The following is a 16,529-nucleotide window of genomic DNA, read 5'->3' as shown; positions in this document are numbered from 1 at the left end:
AAAGAAAAGATAAACTTGTGTTTCAGTGGGTTGTCAATTCTGTAACAGCTCTTAAATGATTGAGACTGAGTGAGATAAGCCGCTATCTCTAAAGTGAATTCAAGGCTGTTTCATGAATCTTTCAGAATTTTCAGTCATTTGTTTATAGAGTTATAATATGATGATGTCTAAATAATACCTCACAAGATGGTTGCCAATGGCGATTATAAATTGTTCATTTTTTTATATCATTTCAATATTGGTCTGGATCCCTGTTTATTAGGTATAATTTCAGAATATGGCTTAACATCTAATACAAACATAAAATTACATTAATTGAAAATATTTTGGATTACATTAGATGATTTCATGGCTATGATGCTGCTGTGCTTGTTTTTCTGAGCTTTTTCCCACGATTCTCGGCGTCACACTGTACTAATGAGTAATGGCTGCATAAACATGTCAGGGAAGACACATGCCATAATATATTATCTTAGTGCACCTCAACTTATCAGGTTACCAGATTTTTCACTGGCTAGTCTCAGTGTTAATGGATAAGCCATTATACGATTTGGGAGGAGAGAAGGTGGGAAGAATAAATAAAATGCCATCACAGTTTAGTCTCTTTACTAACCTGTGGTGAAGGGGAACATGGTGAGAATCCATTTTAGTGCAATGTGTGTTGGATGCACTTTCCTGGGGATGGCATCACTGGCCACCATTGTTGGGTTGTGGACCGTTCAACTCCTTCCTTCTACAGAAGCTACTGCTGAGCCCTGGAATGAGTATCGTCTACCACACACTCTGGTTCCAGACTACTACAACATCACTCTCTGGCCTCGACTCCAGCTGAACATTCATGGTCTCTTTGTATTCACTGGAAATTCCAGTGTGGTCTTCAAATGTCTGAGGGAGACTGATCTCATCCTCATACACTCCAATAAGCTGAACCTGACCTTAATAGATGGATATTTGGCCAAACTCTCTGCGCTTGGTACCTCAGTGGCACCCTCAATTCATAGCACCTGGACGCAGGAGACGACGCAGTACCTTGTCATACAGTTGAAGGGCAAGCTGAAAGCTGGAGAGCTCTATGAGCTTTACACAGAGTTTGTGGGAGAACTTGCAGATGACCTGGCAGGGTTCTACCGAAGTGAATATGATGAGAATGGAGAGAAAAAGTAAGTCAGACTATTATTTTTAAGATCTACAGATCTTCAATAAAACCAGTCAGGAACTCTAATGGATGCAAAATCAAAGCTATCAAGATCAGCATTGAGGCTATTGTCGTTGGCAGGTCACATGTTTGTTTGATAAGTCTCTTGCCAGCTTTATGCCTGTTAATCTTTGTACTGTCATATAAACATGGAAGATTACTTCCTGGATCCATAAAGCATTTTTTATGTGTATTTGGGCACTACATAATATCCACAAGATTTTTCAGGTGTGGGAAATTCAGTCATGTTGTTTGGACAGAGAAAATACATACAGTTTCCCAAAATGGCATACTAATTATAATACAGCTGTTATTTTATGGTCTGTACCTACAATTGGTGTTAGGAACATTTGTGATATAACAATAATTACTTCCTCCAGGATAGTAGCCACCAGCCAGATGCATCCCACACATGCTCGCAAGACCTTTCCATGTTTCGATGAGCCTGCAATGAGAGCGGTTTTCTACATCACTCTCATCCATGACAGAGGAACCGTGGCCCTGTCGAATGGAATGGAAATCGGTCAGTTCTACCAAAAACTGTTTCATTTCACACACAATGACTATGTTAAATATGGTAGTGTGAACACTGGGTTTAATGAATCGGCCCTTAGAGCATCTGTAGAAAAATTTCAGACAAAAAAGAAAATAAAAACTCTCTGCTTTCTATTGTTAAATTGATTTTAAATAAATAGATAGACAAAGACAAATAGATAGATACCTAATAAAATAGAATCTAATTTACAGCTTGTTTTCTTCATTCAGAGAAAGTGGACACTGTTCTTGATGGACAACCTGTTACTGTGACAACATTTGAACCCACAAAGAACATGTCCTCCTATCTATTGGCACTGGTTGTCAGTGACTACACAAATGTTGCATCAGCAAATGACACCTTGGTATAACCATCATTCAACTTTCATGAGCTGTAGAGCTGCTTTAAAAGATAAAAATCTCACATTTCTTGACCACAAAGTGTGCTTTACAGCATATTTACTAATGTTGCATATGACCAAAGTATGTTTGCTCTGAACAGATACGAATATGGGCTCGTAAGAAAGCCATCGAGGACGGCCATGGTGATTATGCCTTGAATACAACTGGGCCAATCCTCAAGTTTTTTGAAAACTATTACAGTGTACCATATCCACTCTCTAAATCAGGTATGTTGAAACCATCTTTTGAAGATTATTGCCTGGGAAAAATAATATTTACGTATTTTTAATTCTCTAACTTGAAGACCAGATTGCCCTGCCTGATTTTTACTTTGGGGCGATGGAGAATTGGGGGCTGGTGATGTACAGGGAGACAAACCTTCTATATGATCCAGTCATCTCCTCTAATGCAAACAAAGAGAGCACGGCCACCATTATAGCCCATGAACTGGCACACATGGTACTTACATTTATAAAAATATGATATAACAGGTTTTAAATGGCTATAATATGTGTAATACAATAATATTATGACTTGTTTGTCTTCTTGGTCAGTGGTTTGGCAACCTTGTGACTCTAAAGTGGTGGAATGAAGTTTGGTTAAATGAAGGTTTCGCGTCTTATGTATCATATCTTGGTGCAGATTTTGCTGAACCATCCTGGAACGTGGTGAGTGTTAACAAAATAATGAACCTTTAACGGACTTACTACACCTGCCAATGGTTGGTCAACTAAAACAACATTTACCAGTCATAAACTTTTATTTAGCCTGCATCTTAAACTGTATTTTTTATTATTTCATTCAACTAATTCATTTCATGTTCATATGGCGAAAACAGGTGTTTATAGCCGTTTGCCTGAATATTTGAAGAAGATAAAAATATGTATACCTTAGCTGACATGCGGCCCATCGTGATTTAACTCCACACATCTTGGTTTCTGTGACTTGTCTCACATTAAGAGTTTTAACAATGGAAAAACAACAACTTTTATTGTTAACATCTGAGGTAAAATATACGAGGCTCGCGCCTTTTTTGTAAATTTCCTCAGGTGAATATTGTATCGCGTCGCTAACGTCACTTATGGGGTTTGAAGTAATATATGTTAAAAAATAATTACTCATCATAATTCAAAATTGTATATAGATGAGAAAAATTTTAATTATTTTATCTTTCTCCCTTATCGCTCTCACAGAAAGACTTGATTATCCTTAAAGACGTGCATCGTGTTTTTGCTGTGGATGCTCTGGCCTCTTCCCATCCCCTGTCTTCTAAGGAGGAAGATATTATAAATCCAGAGCAAATCACTGAGCAGTTTGATACAGTCTCCTACAGCAAGGTGCCGGACGCTTGATCAACTTAACTTTGAAGTAGGCTACATTGATCATTATTAGTAGCCTATTACAATTTTTCTCTGGTAACCTGCAGGGGGCGTCGGTGTTGAGAATGCTGTCAGACTTCCTTACCGAGCCTGTGTTCGTGCAAGGACTAAATGTGAGCAAATTACAAACCATTTATGACTGAAAATCAGAAACACGTTTTGTTTTTAATCTGCAATATTTCTGATATTTTTCTCCCTAAAAGACATATCTCACCACGTTCGCCTATCAGAATACTGTGGGTGAGGACCTGTGGAATCACCTTCAAATTGTGAGCTGCATCAAAATCAAAACTTGTAGTATCATATTAATAATTAGCACGTAAATTGTTTGATTATTCATATAACACGAATTACTCAGAAAGCCAAACTAACTCAAAAAGCTGGTCAGTACTGTCATCTGTCATCTACTATTTATCATCTCTAGGCTGTTGATAAGTCTGGAACAGTTCTTCCCTTAAGTGTCAAAGAAATCATGGACCGCTGGGTTCTTCAGATGGGCTTCCCGGTGGTCACTGTCAACACCACGACAGGCCAAGTCTCTCAGATGCACTTCCTTCTGGATCCTGAGTCTTCCATTCAGAGGCAGTCTCCATTCAAGTAGGTCTAAATTCATTTTCAAAGCTACCTAAGCAGATTGTGTTGTTTTTAGATCAGTTTCCTTTAGTGTTATGTTCACTTTTTCTGTTTTTTTTTAGTTATGAATGGATTGTACCCATCAACTGGATGAAGGCAGAGGCCGAGCAGTCACGCGTTTGGCTCACAGAAAAAACTAGTACGAACACAAAATACGTTTTCTAGTGTCATTCGTTCCTATGAATGGGACAAGCTCACCCTTTTGATGCATACATTTTTATACATGATTGTCTTTTCATATACAGCTTTTCACTCTGATATGAAGACAACTGGAAATGACTGGGTGCTGGTGAATCTGAACATCACTGGATATTACAGAGTGAACTATGACACTGAGAATTGGGAGCGTCTCCTGAATCAACTGACTGAGAACCATGAGGTAAAGACACAGAGACATGTAAGTGAAATCACAGACCCGGTTCTAATTAATAAATTTGACCAAATTTATTGTTTGTTTTTTTAAAGGTCATCCCTGTCATCAACAGAGCTCAGATAGTGGATGATGCATTTAACCTTGCAAGGTAAAAAGACATTAAGAGAACTGGGGTACAGTTTCTTTAGATATAAAATATATTTGTAAAACAATGTGATAATATAATAAGTATATTTTATTAATGCATGCTCATTTAAATTAATTCAGTTGCATACTGAGTCAGAATTCTTTTTCAAGGGCAAGGATAATTCCTGTCACTTTAGCACTAAGAACTACCAAGTACTTATCTGAAGAAAGAGAATATATGCCATGGCAGTCTGCTCTCAACAACCTGGATTATTTTTACCTCATGTTTACACAAACTGATGTCAATGAACTTCTACAGGTCTGTTCTAATACTTCATACTGTATATATTAGCATTTGAAACCTAAGAATTTATTTGATTTAATTCTTGACTGTATGTGTGTTGATTTCTGAGTAATAGTAATATGACTTTTGTTGCATTTTTGTGTTGCAGAACTACACCAGAAAGCATGTGACCCCCCTTTTTGAATATTTTAAGATTATTACTGAAGAATGGTCACATGTACCCACTGGCCATACAGACCAGTAAGTGATCCATAAATATTTTTGTAATCATTAATGACGTCAAAATTTTGTTCCAATGAAATGATCTTATTTATTGAGGTCTTTATTTTTCCTTAGGTACAATCAAGTTAATGCCATTAGATTTGCCTGCAGCACTGGTGTAAATGAGTGTCAAAATCTCACTACAGGCTGGTACAGACAGTGGATGGACCAACCAAATCACAACCCGTGAGTTCTAGTCAAGCAATCCAGTATTGTACCTCATATTACATAAATCTAATTCAGATCTCTTTTTCCAGGATTCACCCCAACTTGAGGTCTACAGTGTACTGCAGTGCACTAGCCTCAGGTGGTGCTGATGAATGGAACTTTGGCTGGCAGATGTTTAAGGCGGCCACCATCGCAATAGAAGCTGATAAACTAATGTCAGCCCTGGCTTGTGCAAAAGATACCACACTTTTAGAAAGGTTTGAAATGTGTTCTTCTTTGGGAATATATATATATAGAAACTTTTCAAAGGAATAACATTAGAAAAATAATTTTAATATAAAATGTTTTTTATTGTCGTAAATACAGGTACCTTGGATACACGCTTGATGCATCAATGATCCGTAAACAGGATGCTACCTCTGTCATTGTGTATATTGCCAGCAACCCAGATGGTCAGACAATGGCTTGGGATTTTGTCAGGAAGAACTGGGCGTATATGTTCACAGAGTGAGCTTTATGAGCAACACAAATGATAATTTGAACATTTTTACTTTTTAATGAATTGAAATAAATCTTAAATGCAGTAATGTGATAAACAGAATGAATTTGTGTCCTAGGTATGGTCTGGGGTCTTTTAACTTTGCCAGTCTTATAGGTGGCATAACCAAAACATTTTCAACTGAATCAGAACTTGAGCAGGTGTGTATATTCTATTAATACAATAACATTTTAAGAATTTACATCGTCTAAACTTGTCATGAAACTAAGCAGGCTGAACAGGTTCCCTAAGAATGATTTTCTGTGTTGTTTTTCCCCTCCTGTCTCTAAACATGTGAAAAGCTTCTGCAGTTTAAGAGTGACAATTCAGAGATCGGCTTTGGATCAGGGACAGTAGCTCTGGAACAGGCCATCGAGAAGACAAAAGCCAATATAAAATGGGTGGCTGAAAACCAGAAAGAAATCACAGAGTGGCTGGTGGCTGAATCTGCTTAAAATCACAAAGACTATGATATCAGTCTCCTTCATGTAGCCTATGTGTGTAATGATAAAGAAAAAACATTAACGTTTTTTGTAGGCTCCATAGTACAACCAGGTGAACAGTATAAAGAAAAAAAAAATCAAGTATATAAATGCTTATCAAATTAATTTTGATTTGTTCTGTAATCAAATAAATACTCTGATGAAAAGAATGAAACGAGCACTCTACATTTCTGTTTTATCTTGGCATGAAAATTAAGCTTAAAATCTAATATAAGAACCCTAAACATAGTTGCTGACATTAAATAGGCCTATACTTTTGTACTAAACTTATTGTATTTTTGCTTAAATGTAGGACGGGCTATTCTCTGTAGTCTTAGAGCATCGCAAATAAAATCCAAACGGAAAATTTGACAAAATAGTTAAACGATAGTATTGCCTGTCGTGTTAACAGATAGTACAGACGAATAATGACAGCCCATAAGCGAGTTGTAACCAGTTGTAGCCTACGCTTAAAATGAGTGGAACGCGGAAAACGCAATATGCTCGCAGTTATTATTTCCTTTCGTAATCGAGAGCAACAGGGGGTAACCAAAGCTTGTTACATTTTAAAAGATGCTAGTCGATTTATGCGCCGATAATTTTCTATAACATGAGGTGATAGAATGCAGGGCATATGGATAGAATCACCGTGCTACTTGTACTTTTAACAACATCTGCTTCAAATGGTAAGTTTCTAAAAGATCGATGCAGTTCAGTGGATTCAGTTCGAGATTATCATTAAGACTGTCGCATGTTATCTCATTACTGATCTTCACAGTTTATTTAAGATATATGTATTAAAACGGTATACTCTCTAAAACTAGGATGGATAAATAGATCTAGCCTACTTATTGTTAAAAAGCAAAGTTTTGTTTTTCAGCTTCTCACTCTTTGGCGTTGCTTTCAACTTACATTGAGGGAGAAACACAATTTCCTAAATTTAGTTACACAACCTCTCTGGATGACATTACAGTCGGATACTATAATTCAGAGAGGTATATTCCAAAAGGGAATATGACGAATGAGGATGATGTGATTAATTCAGATTACATAAAGAGTGTAAGTGACTACATGTATAACTCCTTTATAAGACGATCTGCACTGTTCAGGAAACACAACCAAAATGACGGTAAGTATGTGATTATAGTTCTTTCTTTCTTTTCAGAGGCATAAATTAAAATAAACTAAAAAAATAAAATAAAAGATTTGCAAAAGATCATTTTTGCCTGTGATGATGAGGGAGACCAGCCCATCACAATCTTCTCCCTAATTTTCCTCACAGGTGGGCCTATTGATGTTTATCAGACACTGGTTGTCTGTGAGCTGCTGGAACTTAACAAGCCTGGAAAGATGCTTACTAAAGATGCTGCCGGAGGCTGTACCACAGATGAGCTGTGTTACTTTAACAACAACTTTACTTATACAGTGACTGTAAATATTACACAAGAAAAACTCAAACCCCACCTGGAAGAATTCAAGAAGAAATATGAACATTTCTTTTACAAAGTTTGTATAGATACTCTCAAGAAGTACCTCAAAAAGAGACAAAATGAAGTAAATAGAAAGGGCAAGTACTCAAGACCTGAAGACCACTACTTACGTCAAACATTTTTGATGCTGTAAACTGTTAAATGTACCAGTTTCTAATGTTTATTTCTGATTTATGAATATGACCAAGGATGTATTTTTAAAATATATCTGACATTTTCCTGAGTGCCATAATTTTAAGTCTACTGTTGAATATAACATTAAATTGTATAATTTATGATATAAAAGTGTATTCCCATATTCATACTTTTTTTTTTTTTTTTTTCCTGCAGAGAAACCTAAAATAAAATTCATTCAGAAATCAAACTCTGATTCTGGAGGTTTTCGTGTGAGTTGTTTGGCAACAGGATTTTACCCTCGTCACATCAACCTGACCCTGTTCAGAGACGGGCAGCCAGTAGCTGATCATGAGATCACTGGAGGAGATCTGCTGCCCAATGGTGACGGGACGTACCAGATGAGGAAGAGTCTGGAGATCAGTGCTGCAGACAAACACAAATACACCTGCTCTGCCACACACCTCAGTCTGGACAACAAACTGGACGTCACTTTAGGTAAAACACAATCTAACAATTTAAACAAACACAATTCAAGTCAGCCTCTCAGTCTGTGGTTGATGTTTGATCACGGGGAATCATTTAAATCTGTGATTAATTCAGTTCTGACAGTTTTAGCTCTGATGATGGTGTTTGGAGCTGCAGCTGCAGTAATGAGGTATGAAAACATTATGTGACAGAACTGTGTTTCTAAACATTTTGTGAATTTTTTTTCAGAATCTGATCCAAGTGAACCGTTTAAATCAGCGATTCTCTCAGTGCTGATAGTTTTGGCTCTGGTGTTGGTGTTTGGGATTGGAGCCTTCATATATAAATGGAGGAAGAGACGAGCAGGTAGGACAAAAATTGAAATCAATGATAATTAGTTTAGCTTTGTTTATAAAATACTTTATTTTTATGAATAACAACCTTTTGATTTTGTAGATTCATTCAGAAGTGTTTATTCTGCTGCTTCTAGTAAGTACATTTTTCTCTAATATATGAATTAAATTATTTTTATTATTTTTGCATATTCAGATCATTGATTAAACTTTTTTTTTCAGCATCTAGAGAAGACGTCGAAACAGCAACATAATCAAATTAAATATCATCACTTAAAGCTACATGATCAACATCTTCAAACAATGAAAAAATAAGTTCTGACAGTTGATTATCATTATGATGAAAGATACTATCAGATGCCAAGAGTAAAGTGTGAGGATTCAAATGACCAACAGTTCAAAATTGTTAGTTTTTATGTTGTGGTCTGCACAAATCATTTTTTTATTTAACACAATCTGTCATGTAAGCATGTATAAATTTGCTGTCTTAAATATTAAATAGTTTGTACACAGACCATAACAGTGTTATTTCACTTGTTCATGGGGCGTAGCCATCATTTCAGAAGTGAGGTTGACAGAAGTGACAAATGTAATAATACTTTTTATCCAATTGACAAACAAACAAGCAAAAAAATATGAATAAATTTAAAAAATAAAAATATCAAATGTCTTTTTTAAATTTTCTAAAACAATTAAACATAATGTTGGACAATAACCAATCATTTGTATTCTATTATATGTTTGGCTATATATTCATAATGACAACTTTATGATTGGTTTATATTACTACAAACAATTTTCAATTTCATTTTATAGAATAAGGCAGAAATGATATTTTATAGTTTTTGTACTATAATAAATGATAGGTCAATTAGCACTGCATCATTCATATATTTTATTTATTTATTACCTTGAGATGACTTGAAAAACACACATAAACCATATATTGTCACAATCATGTATTTATTGTCATGTTCCATTGGTCAAAATGTTTTTGCTTTTTATTTAGCTTAGTTACAGTGATAGCTGGATGACTTTGTCCATATCCTGGCATGCATAAGTTATTACTTCTATGAGTCAGTTTTGGATTTTCTGGTACATTTCAAAATAGTTCACAAAATTTACCCATGTAAAGTAGCTCTTTCTAAATTCATGGAAATGATTGAATTAATTGACAATAGTTGTATTTTCTGTACTGCACATGAGGAAGACTTGTCTCATTTGCTTTATAATTGTGATTTGACTTTGGTCTGATGTTAGTTCCTTTTTATTTGTTCAAAGAAATGTTAATTATACTCTCTTTTAGTTCCCCCACTGTAGTCCTTGATTCTATCCAATGGAAGAAGGAAGATAACTTGAACTACTACTGTTTAGTTGTGCATGTTTTTTTTCTTACTTCTCTTAAATGCTGTCTTACAGATCAAGATTGCTCTTCCTTCTTGTGTATGTGGACTTATTAAAATTTACTGTAATATTCTATTTTTTCTTCAATTAAACAAAAGAAAAGTTTTAGACTTTCTGCATGAGAGCGCCCTCCGACTTCGAGTATGAATGAAGCATACACTGCATGAGTGTTTAGCACTCTGGTCTCTATGAATTTAAATATCATTTTATTCATAGTGGCCCTTGAAAACAATGTGAACACAATTGACCAAAATAAGTGCGGGGGGTGAATTTATGACCCCCAGGTCCCCTGTGTATTCTAGGCCCATGTGGAAATGTATTTCACATAATTTGAATTTATGAGCTTAATTTTTCAGTGATTTCCTGATGAACTGTGAGCCATTTAACACTTATAGATGTTCTGCTTTTGAATAGTAAATTATCAGTTGTATATTAGAAAGAACAGGAATAAAATGAAGAGCTGAAGTCATTTTTTAGAATGATATCTTTCAAGACATTTTAACATAGAAATTTGAATTGTGGCTACTTTAGAGCATTAAAGAATGTACTGTTTCAACTGTGCCTTATATGTGTACAATTGGAACAAAAGCAATTCTTGTCATTATAAACTGGAAAATATTATGTATTGTATCATTGATCATTATAGCCTAGACAAATTAAATAAATATCACATGTAAACAAAAAGTGTTCCAACTTCCAACTGTACACAGTCTACCCTATACTGACTAAAAACGTTCAGCTTTATTTAACAGTTACAATAACATTCACATAATGAGCTGTAACACTTTAGGACAACATTATGAAGCTGCATTAATACTTTAGCACGAATTTGGCTATATTCCCCAACATCAGCTCTCACTATCTTTTCACAGGCAAGTGATTCCAGGAATCATAAAATAAAAATAAAATAATAATTAAGGGGTTACCTACTACAGCATTCATCGGATCTTTCTCTTCCAACTTACATTCCATGTGCGCGTGCATCCATGTTCGAATCCCTTGCGAATCGACAACAACATCCTAATTTCTGATTGGCTCATTTGGCTGGTAGGTGGCATTGAACTGTGTATAACTCGAGACGGCTATGAACTCGGCAGAGAACTTACCTCCGTATTCCGTCGTCTATTAATTATACATATAGCGGGACTTCAAGTTATCACAAGTTATCACTTCTCAGCGTGAGAAATACAAGGTGTGGCGTGAGAGCGTGTGAACTGGTTGAAATGCGTGAGTCTCACGGTGCTTGAGAGCCCTGCGTTACCGTGACAGACAACAATAGCACCCACCGCACGTTTTTATATTTAGTTATATTGAAAATGTTTCAATTCAGTCAATCTTTTTTAACCCGTTTTAACATGTAGCCTATTTCTATGGAGACAGACCGTCTGGGACATGCTTGGTAATATTACGACGTTAGAAGGACGTACTGACAACGTTGTGATTTGGTAATTTGATGGTAATTAAATTACTGGCATGCGACGTAGTGGTTACTTTATGTTATCATGTAACTGTTGTTAGCAGGGCTGCCAATCGGAGCGCACCCCGGTTTTAGTGGGCTTTTCTTTTCCCTGTGAATGAGATCGCATTTACAAACGCTGGATGCAGAGGAACTGGCCGTTGTTATAGCAACAGGCGAATCTGCCCACACACTCAATTCTGTCTGTGTGTGTGTGTGTGTTTGTGTGTGTGTGTGTGTGTGCACGTCGGCTGTCAGTGGCAGCCACTTCCTGCTGACAGCTGCCGAATTTCCCCATCATCAGTATACGTATAGCCTACCATAACACCGTTATTTCACTTGTGTAAAAATAGTGGGAAACTTTCGGGGCAAAACTGATGCTCGAAATTCGACACATTAGATGTGATTTTTATAAAAAAACAAAAACAACAACAAACAAAAACATTTGGAAATAAAACGCCAACTTCAAGTGAGTGCTGACTGAAAGCATACAGTATGTATATCAGCAATACAGGCAAAATCCTTCAACTCTTTCTGCTCTTACTTCCAATTGTTGCTCCAAAAGGTAAGATTTCAAAAGACTCATTGCAAACGCTACTTATTTAATTTGTTTGCACTTAGAATTTGCACTGCAAATATCTCCTCAAACCAAGATTCACTGCTTCGCAGTTCGCACCATGCTACAGGAAATAGCATTGACAATGACAGCAGCGAAAACAAACACATGGAAGATCACAGATTAGTGTAGGTACAAGGAGCTGTTATAATGGCAGAGCAACAATGTGGTTCTGGTTCGAGTAGGCTATTGAAAGCCTGACTTTGACTAAATAAAAATACATTTTATGAAACACATGCACTTTTTTTTTTTTTCTCAAGTTGCTTTAGTTAAATCTGCATATTTGACTTAGATTTCCTGGTTGAAGCAACTGCTGATCCCAGAAAGAACATGATGGACCACATGCTATCAGTTGTCGTTAACTGTGTTGTTGTTTTCTATTTCTTACTATTATATCACAGGCTCTCATTCGTTGTGGTTGCTTGCAACATACATTAAAGGACACACGCCATTTCCTGAATTTAGCTATGTAGGGATGCTGGATGATGTCATAATTATGTATTATAACGGTGAGACGAAAACTCTCCATCCAAGAGGAAATACAACAGCTGAAGACGATGTGTTTGATTCAAACGCTCTCCTCAAAATAAGTGACTACGTACATACACACTTTATGGAAAGATTGGCAGTAGCAAAACAAAACTTAAATGAAACAGATGATGGTAAGTATTGTAATTTATGTAGCTAATTTAATTTGATCAAAAAGGCAGGTTTTTTTTGTGACTGTGAAATGTCTACAAAGATTTCTGAATGTGCTGGCATATTGTAAATACTATCTTAAAACTTTATCTCTTCATTCAAGGTGTTCTTGCCCTTCAGAGGCTGGTTGTGTGTGAGCTAAGGGATGATGGTGAACCGGGACAAATGATCACACAAGATGCTGTCAGAGGATCCACCACTGATGAACTGCTATATGTTGACAAGAAGTTTACATACCAGGGAACTTTAAATGTCTCAGCCCAAGTGCTGCATATTCATCTTGAAATCAGTAAGAGTCGTCATGAAATTCTGTACCACCCATACTGCATCAAAACACTCAAGGGTTACCTTGAAAAAAGGAGAATTCAAGTTAATAGAAAAGGTACAATGACTGACTCCTAGCCAAACTAGTCAAGAACAAGTGTTTTCATTTATAGTTAGCTTTCTGAATTATATTTAGCATTTATCAGGCTAATATATAATTACATATTTAATTATTTACTGTTATTTATTTATTTATTTATCAGTGAAACCACGAGTCAGACTCATGCAGAAAGCAAACTCCGATTCTAGAGGTTTTCGTGTGAGTTGTTTGGCAACAGGATTTTACCCTCGTCACATCAACCTGACCCTGTTCAGAGACGGGCAGCCTGTAGCTGATGATGAGATCACTGGAGGAGATCTGCTGCCCAATGGTGACGGGACGTACCAGATGAGGAAGAGTCTGGAGATCAGTGCTGCAGACAAACACAAATACACCTGCTCTGCCACACACCTCAGTCTGGACAACAAACTGGACGTCACTTTAGGTAATGAGCTCTTACAGAAAACACAATCTAACAAATAAAAAAAAAAAGTTAAAGTCAGTCTCTCAGTCTGTGTTTGATGTTTCAGAGTTTGAACACGGGAAGCCATTTAAATCAGTGATTCCTTCAGTTCTGATGGTTTTGGCTCTGATGATGGTGTTTGGAGCTGCAGCTGCGATAACTGCACGGAAAAGACAATGTTCAGGTATGACAAGAATGGAAAAATGTCTAAAGATCATAGGGGGAAAAAAAGGATTCATGTTTACAAAGAAGTTACATTTAAAAAAACAATCAAATCAGAAACAATAATTCCTTTTTTCTTTCTTTCTGAATTTAGATTCCATTAAAAATGGTTATTCTACTGCTTCTCGTAAGTACTTGTAGTTATTCTAAGCTATTTGTTAATTTACAGCATATAGAAAAATTTGCACACTGTACACATGCATTAAACAATACATTTCATTTTCAGCATCTGAAGAAAACATGGACGCAAAATCACACAACTGATTTACTGTCAAACTGTCATACCTTTCTATTCCCTGAGCTAAAAGTGGAGAAGATTTACAGAAATGTAGATATCCATCATGCTTACATGTTTCTAAGAGTCGGACTTGTCCAGGGTTCCCACGGGCCATGGAATTTCGGGAATATCATGGAATTTTAAAAGGTTTATTCCAGACATTGAAATTCAGGCAGTTTTATATATATATTTTTTGTCCAAGTCATGGAATATCCGGGATTTTTGTTTGTCAACTACATTCAACTACTCGCGTGCTGTGTTCTGTGTAAACAGCGCGCACAGACAGCCGCGTCTCTGACACGCGCGAGCTCTGAATTGAGTTTCTTTCCGCGTCTTTCTTGAGCCTGAATGGGCAAATACATACAAAATAATAAAAATACCCGTCTTGGCAAGTAACTTTGTAGCTTTAACAATGATTAATCTATATTTAATTTTTACAGTGGAGTACATGCACCCGTTCGACCGGCCATTGCTTGTTTATTTAGCCTAAAGCATCTCCTGTTCCGTGCTTGCACACAAACTGCACTGCATTGCGTCTCATTCAGCCCGTCTGCTGTTTGTTTCATTCACGTATAATTTCACAAAGCTAAAGTCAAACCATTCTGTTTTTACTTCTGATAAAACAGAAGTACTTTCTTTTACTTTCTTAATTAATGATTAAAATGCAGTGGTTGCCTTGCCACTAATTTCAAATGGCAATGAAAAATCAAGGTGCAACACAAAGTGAAGAATATGCTAATGTTATTTTATAAGTAATTATTCAATTTCTGTAGCTATACCTTGAATTTCATTTCCATCTTTGTGCTATATATTTAATTTTGCTATTACTTGCAATTTGTTTGAACTTTATATTAGTTAGGTTAGTGGATTTTGCTGTGGTATTAAAATTACAATCGAGATTTGTAAAACCTCTGAAAAATTACCTCAGAAAGAGAGAATATCAAGTTAACACCTATTCCAATCAGAATGAGCTTAAAATAGAATAAAAAAAAAAAAACATGAAATACACAATAAGAGATTTGAAATTGACAGCCCTAATATTTTTTAAGTCATAATTTCTGTTATTGTTTTAACAAAGCAAAAACTAAATATGCTTTTGTTCTGGACAGTCTGCTTTGAAAGTTGTAAAATTCACTGATTTACTGCATTTATCTCCTGTTTTCTACGCCTTCCTTGTATAGTAAACCTCATAATAAAATTAATTCAGAAAAAAATCTTGAGGGTCTTGTATAAGTTGTTTGAGTTGTTTTCTTATTCTAATGTGTGTTGTTACTCCTTGATAAGCGATGAACTAGTTTTCTGATATTTTACATACACAACTCCCACTATATATTTACTTTTTGAGATTTAAAAGTTGTGTTTAGAATTCAGTGTATGTCACTTGGTAGTTGGCCAGTGTTAATCAGGTTTCAGGCAAATGTGAAAGCGGAAGTCAAGGTCTGCTTGTGGTGCAAATGTTGTATATCAGAATCATTTATTTTTTAATGACTAGCTAATTATTATAAACTGTGAAGCTCAGTAAACACTCACTAACTCATGCCTGATAAGTGTGGAATGATACTTCATATTTTATCATTTGCAAGTAAGTGCTGACTGAAAGCATATGTCAGCAATATGAGCAGAAATTCTTCAGATTTTTTCTGCTTTTACTTCCAATAGCTGCTCCAAAAGGTAAGATTTCTAAAGACTTTCAAAAACATTCCAAACTTTAATTCAAATGTGCTTAGAATTTCTCTGCATCTCCTCAAACCAAGATTTACTCCTGTTTCTTCACCGTATTTAGTAATCCTACAGCATTGGCAATGACAGTAGCAAAAAGAAACAAATTAAATGGAAGATCACAGATTACTAGAATGAGCGGTTAATAGATAAACAGAACAATGTGCTTCCAGTAGGATAACTTATGATTTGAAGCCTGCATGTAAATTAAAACCAAACAATATGATTATTCTGTATATGTCATGATACGTGCAGTAAAAATGAAGCGAGAACTCAAGTGCAGGGAAATGGTGGTTTTAATTATAAAAGCAAAAGAAAACAAAACAGAAACAAATTACCCCGAGGGGAAAAACAGACCAACAGAGCAATGCAAAAACGAGGACTAGAAACACACATGACTTACTGCACCAAGAACATATGACAACGTGGCCGAACAGGACTGCAAACACCAGGATCATTTAAAGGAGACAAACGAGGAGGAACCAGGTG

The 16,529-nt window shown here is 35.9% G+C and overlaps 3 protein-coding genes across 3 annotated transcripts; all 3 read left to right on the top strand.

The window, feature by feature from the left end:
- The first annotated feature begins 629 nt into the window (after window positions 1-629).
- Window positions 630-6,557, top strand: LOC306866609 (aminopeptidase N-like). The gene is made up of 20 exons (XM_079411865.1): window positions 630-1,160; window positions 1,576-1,718; window positions 1,961-2,094; window positions 2,232-2,358; window positions 2,436-2,590; window positions 2,686-2,799; window positions 3,325-3,468; window positions 3,558-3,623; window positions 3,714-3,779; window positions 3,935-4,107; window positions 4,206-4,282; window positions 4,389-4,522; window positions 4,609-4,664; window positions 4,814-4,961; window positions 5,095-5,186; window positions 5,283-5,393; window positions 5,465-5,632; window positions 5,742-5,882; window positions 5,993-6,074; window positions 6,216-6,557. Exons 1-20 carry the CDS (start codon window positions 631-633, stop codon window positions 6,366-6,368), a joined length of 2,814 nt encoding a protein of 937 aa, XP_079267991.1. The 5' UTR covers window position 630; the 3' UTR covers window positions 6,369-6,557.
- Window positions 6,558-6,876: 319 nt separating this feature from the next.
- LOC306866757 (class I histocompatibility antigen, F10 alpha chain-like) lies at window positions 6,877-10,903 on the top strand. The gene is made up of 7 exons (XM_079412088.1): window positions 6,877-7,081; window positions 7,276-7,524; window positions 7,678-7,962; window positions 8,216-8,497; window positions 8,717-8,833; window positions 8,924-8,956; window positions 9,043-10,903. Exons 1-7 carry the CDS (start codon window positions 7,030-7,032, stop codon window positions 9,072-9,074), a joined length of 1,050 nt encoding a protein of 349 aa, XP_079268214.1. The 5' UTR covers window positions 6,877-7,029; the 3' UTR covers window positions 9,075-10,903.
- Window positions 10,904-11,929: 1,026 nt separating this feature from the next.
- Window positions 11,930-15,528, top strand: LOC306866755 (class I histocompatibility antigen, Gogo-A*0501 alpha chain-like). Its single transcript, XM_079412085.1, has 7 exons — window positions 11,930-12,245; window positions 12,698-12,958; window positions 13,099-13,377; window positions 13,523-13,804; window positions 13,890-14,006; window positions 14,139-14,171; window positions 14,271-15,528. Exons 1-7 carry the CDS (start codon window positions 12,176-12,178, stop codon window positions 14,306-14,308), a joined length of 1,080 nt encoding a protein of 359 aa, XP_079268211.1. The 5' UTR covers window positions 11,930-12,175; the 3' UTR covers window positions 14,309-15,528.
- The last annotated feature ends 1,001 nt before the right edge of the window (window positions 15,529-16,529 follow it).

This window comes from Barbus barbus (genome assembly GCF_936440315.1).
Source record: "Barbus barbus genome assembly, chromosome: 48".
NCBI lineage: Eukaryota > Metazoa > Chordata > Actinopteri > Cypriniformes > Cyprinidae > Barbus > Barbus barbus.
The sequence above is the reverse complement of the archived record's forward strand: the minus strand, read 5'-3'. Positions and strand labels throughout refer to the sequence as shown.

What these genes read in the sequence shown, in the direction of transcription:
- LOC306866609 (XM_079411865.1), top strand. Translation starts at nt 631, where the DNA reads ATGGTGAGAATCCATTTTAGTGCAATGTGTGTTGGATGCACTTTCCTG. An exon ending in GATGAGAATGGAGAGAAAAA is followed by an intron (nt 1,161 to 1,575) that starts GTAAGTCAGACT and finishes TACTTCCTCCAG; the next exon opens with GATAGTAGCCACCAGCCAGA. An exon ending in ATGTCAATGAACTTCTACAG is followed by an intron (nt 4,962 to 5,094) that starts GTCTGTTCTAAT and finishes TTTGTGTTGCAG; the next exon opens with AACTACACCAGAAAGCATGT.
- LOC306866757 (XM_079412088.1), top strand. Translation starts at nt 7,030, where the DNA reads ATGGATAGAATCACCGTGCTACTTGTACTTTTAACAACATCTGCTTCA. An exon ending in AACAACATCTGCTTCAAATG is followed by an intron (nt 7,082 to 7,275) that starts GTAAGTTTCTAA and finishes TTTGTTTTTCAG; the next exon opens with CTTCTCACTCTTTGGCGTTG. An exon ending in AAATGAAGTAAATAGAAAGG is followed by an intron (nt 7,963 to 8,215) that starts GCAAGTACTCAA and finishes TTTTTCCTGCAG; the next exon opens with AGAAACCTAAAATAAAATTC.
- LOC306866755 (XM_079412085.1), top strand. Translation starts at nt 12,176, where the DNA reads ATGTATATCAGCAATACAGGCAAAATCCTTCAACTCTTTCTGCTCTTA. An exon ending in ACGGAAAAGACAATGTTCAG is followed by an intron (nt 14,007 to 14,138) that starts GTATGACAAGAA and finishes TTCTGAATTTAG; the next exon opens with ATTCCATTAAAAATGGTTAT. An exon ending in TGGTTATTCTACTGCTTCTC is followed by an intron (nt 14,172 to 14,270) that starts GTAAGTACTTGT and finishes TTTCATTTTCAG; the next exon opens with CATCTGAAGAAAACATGGAC.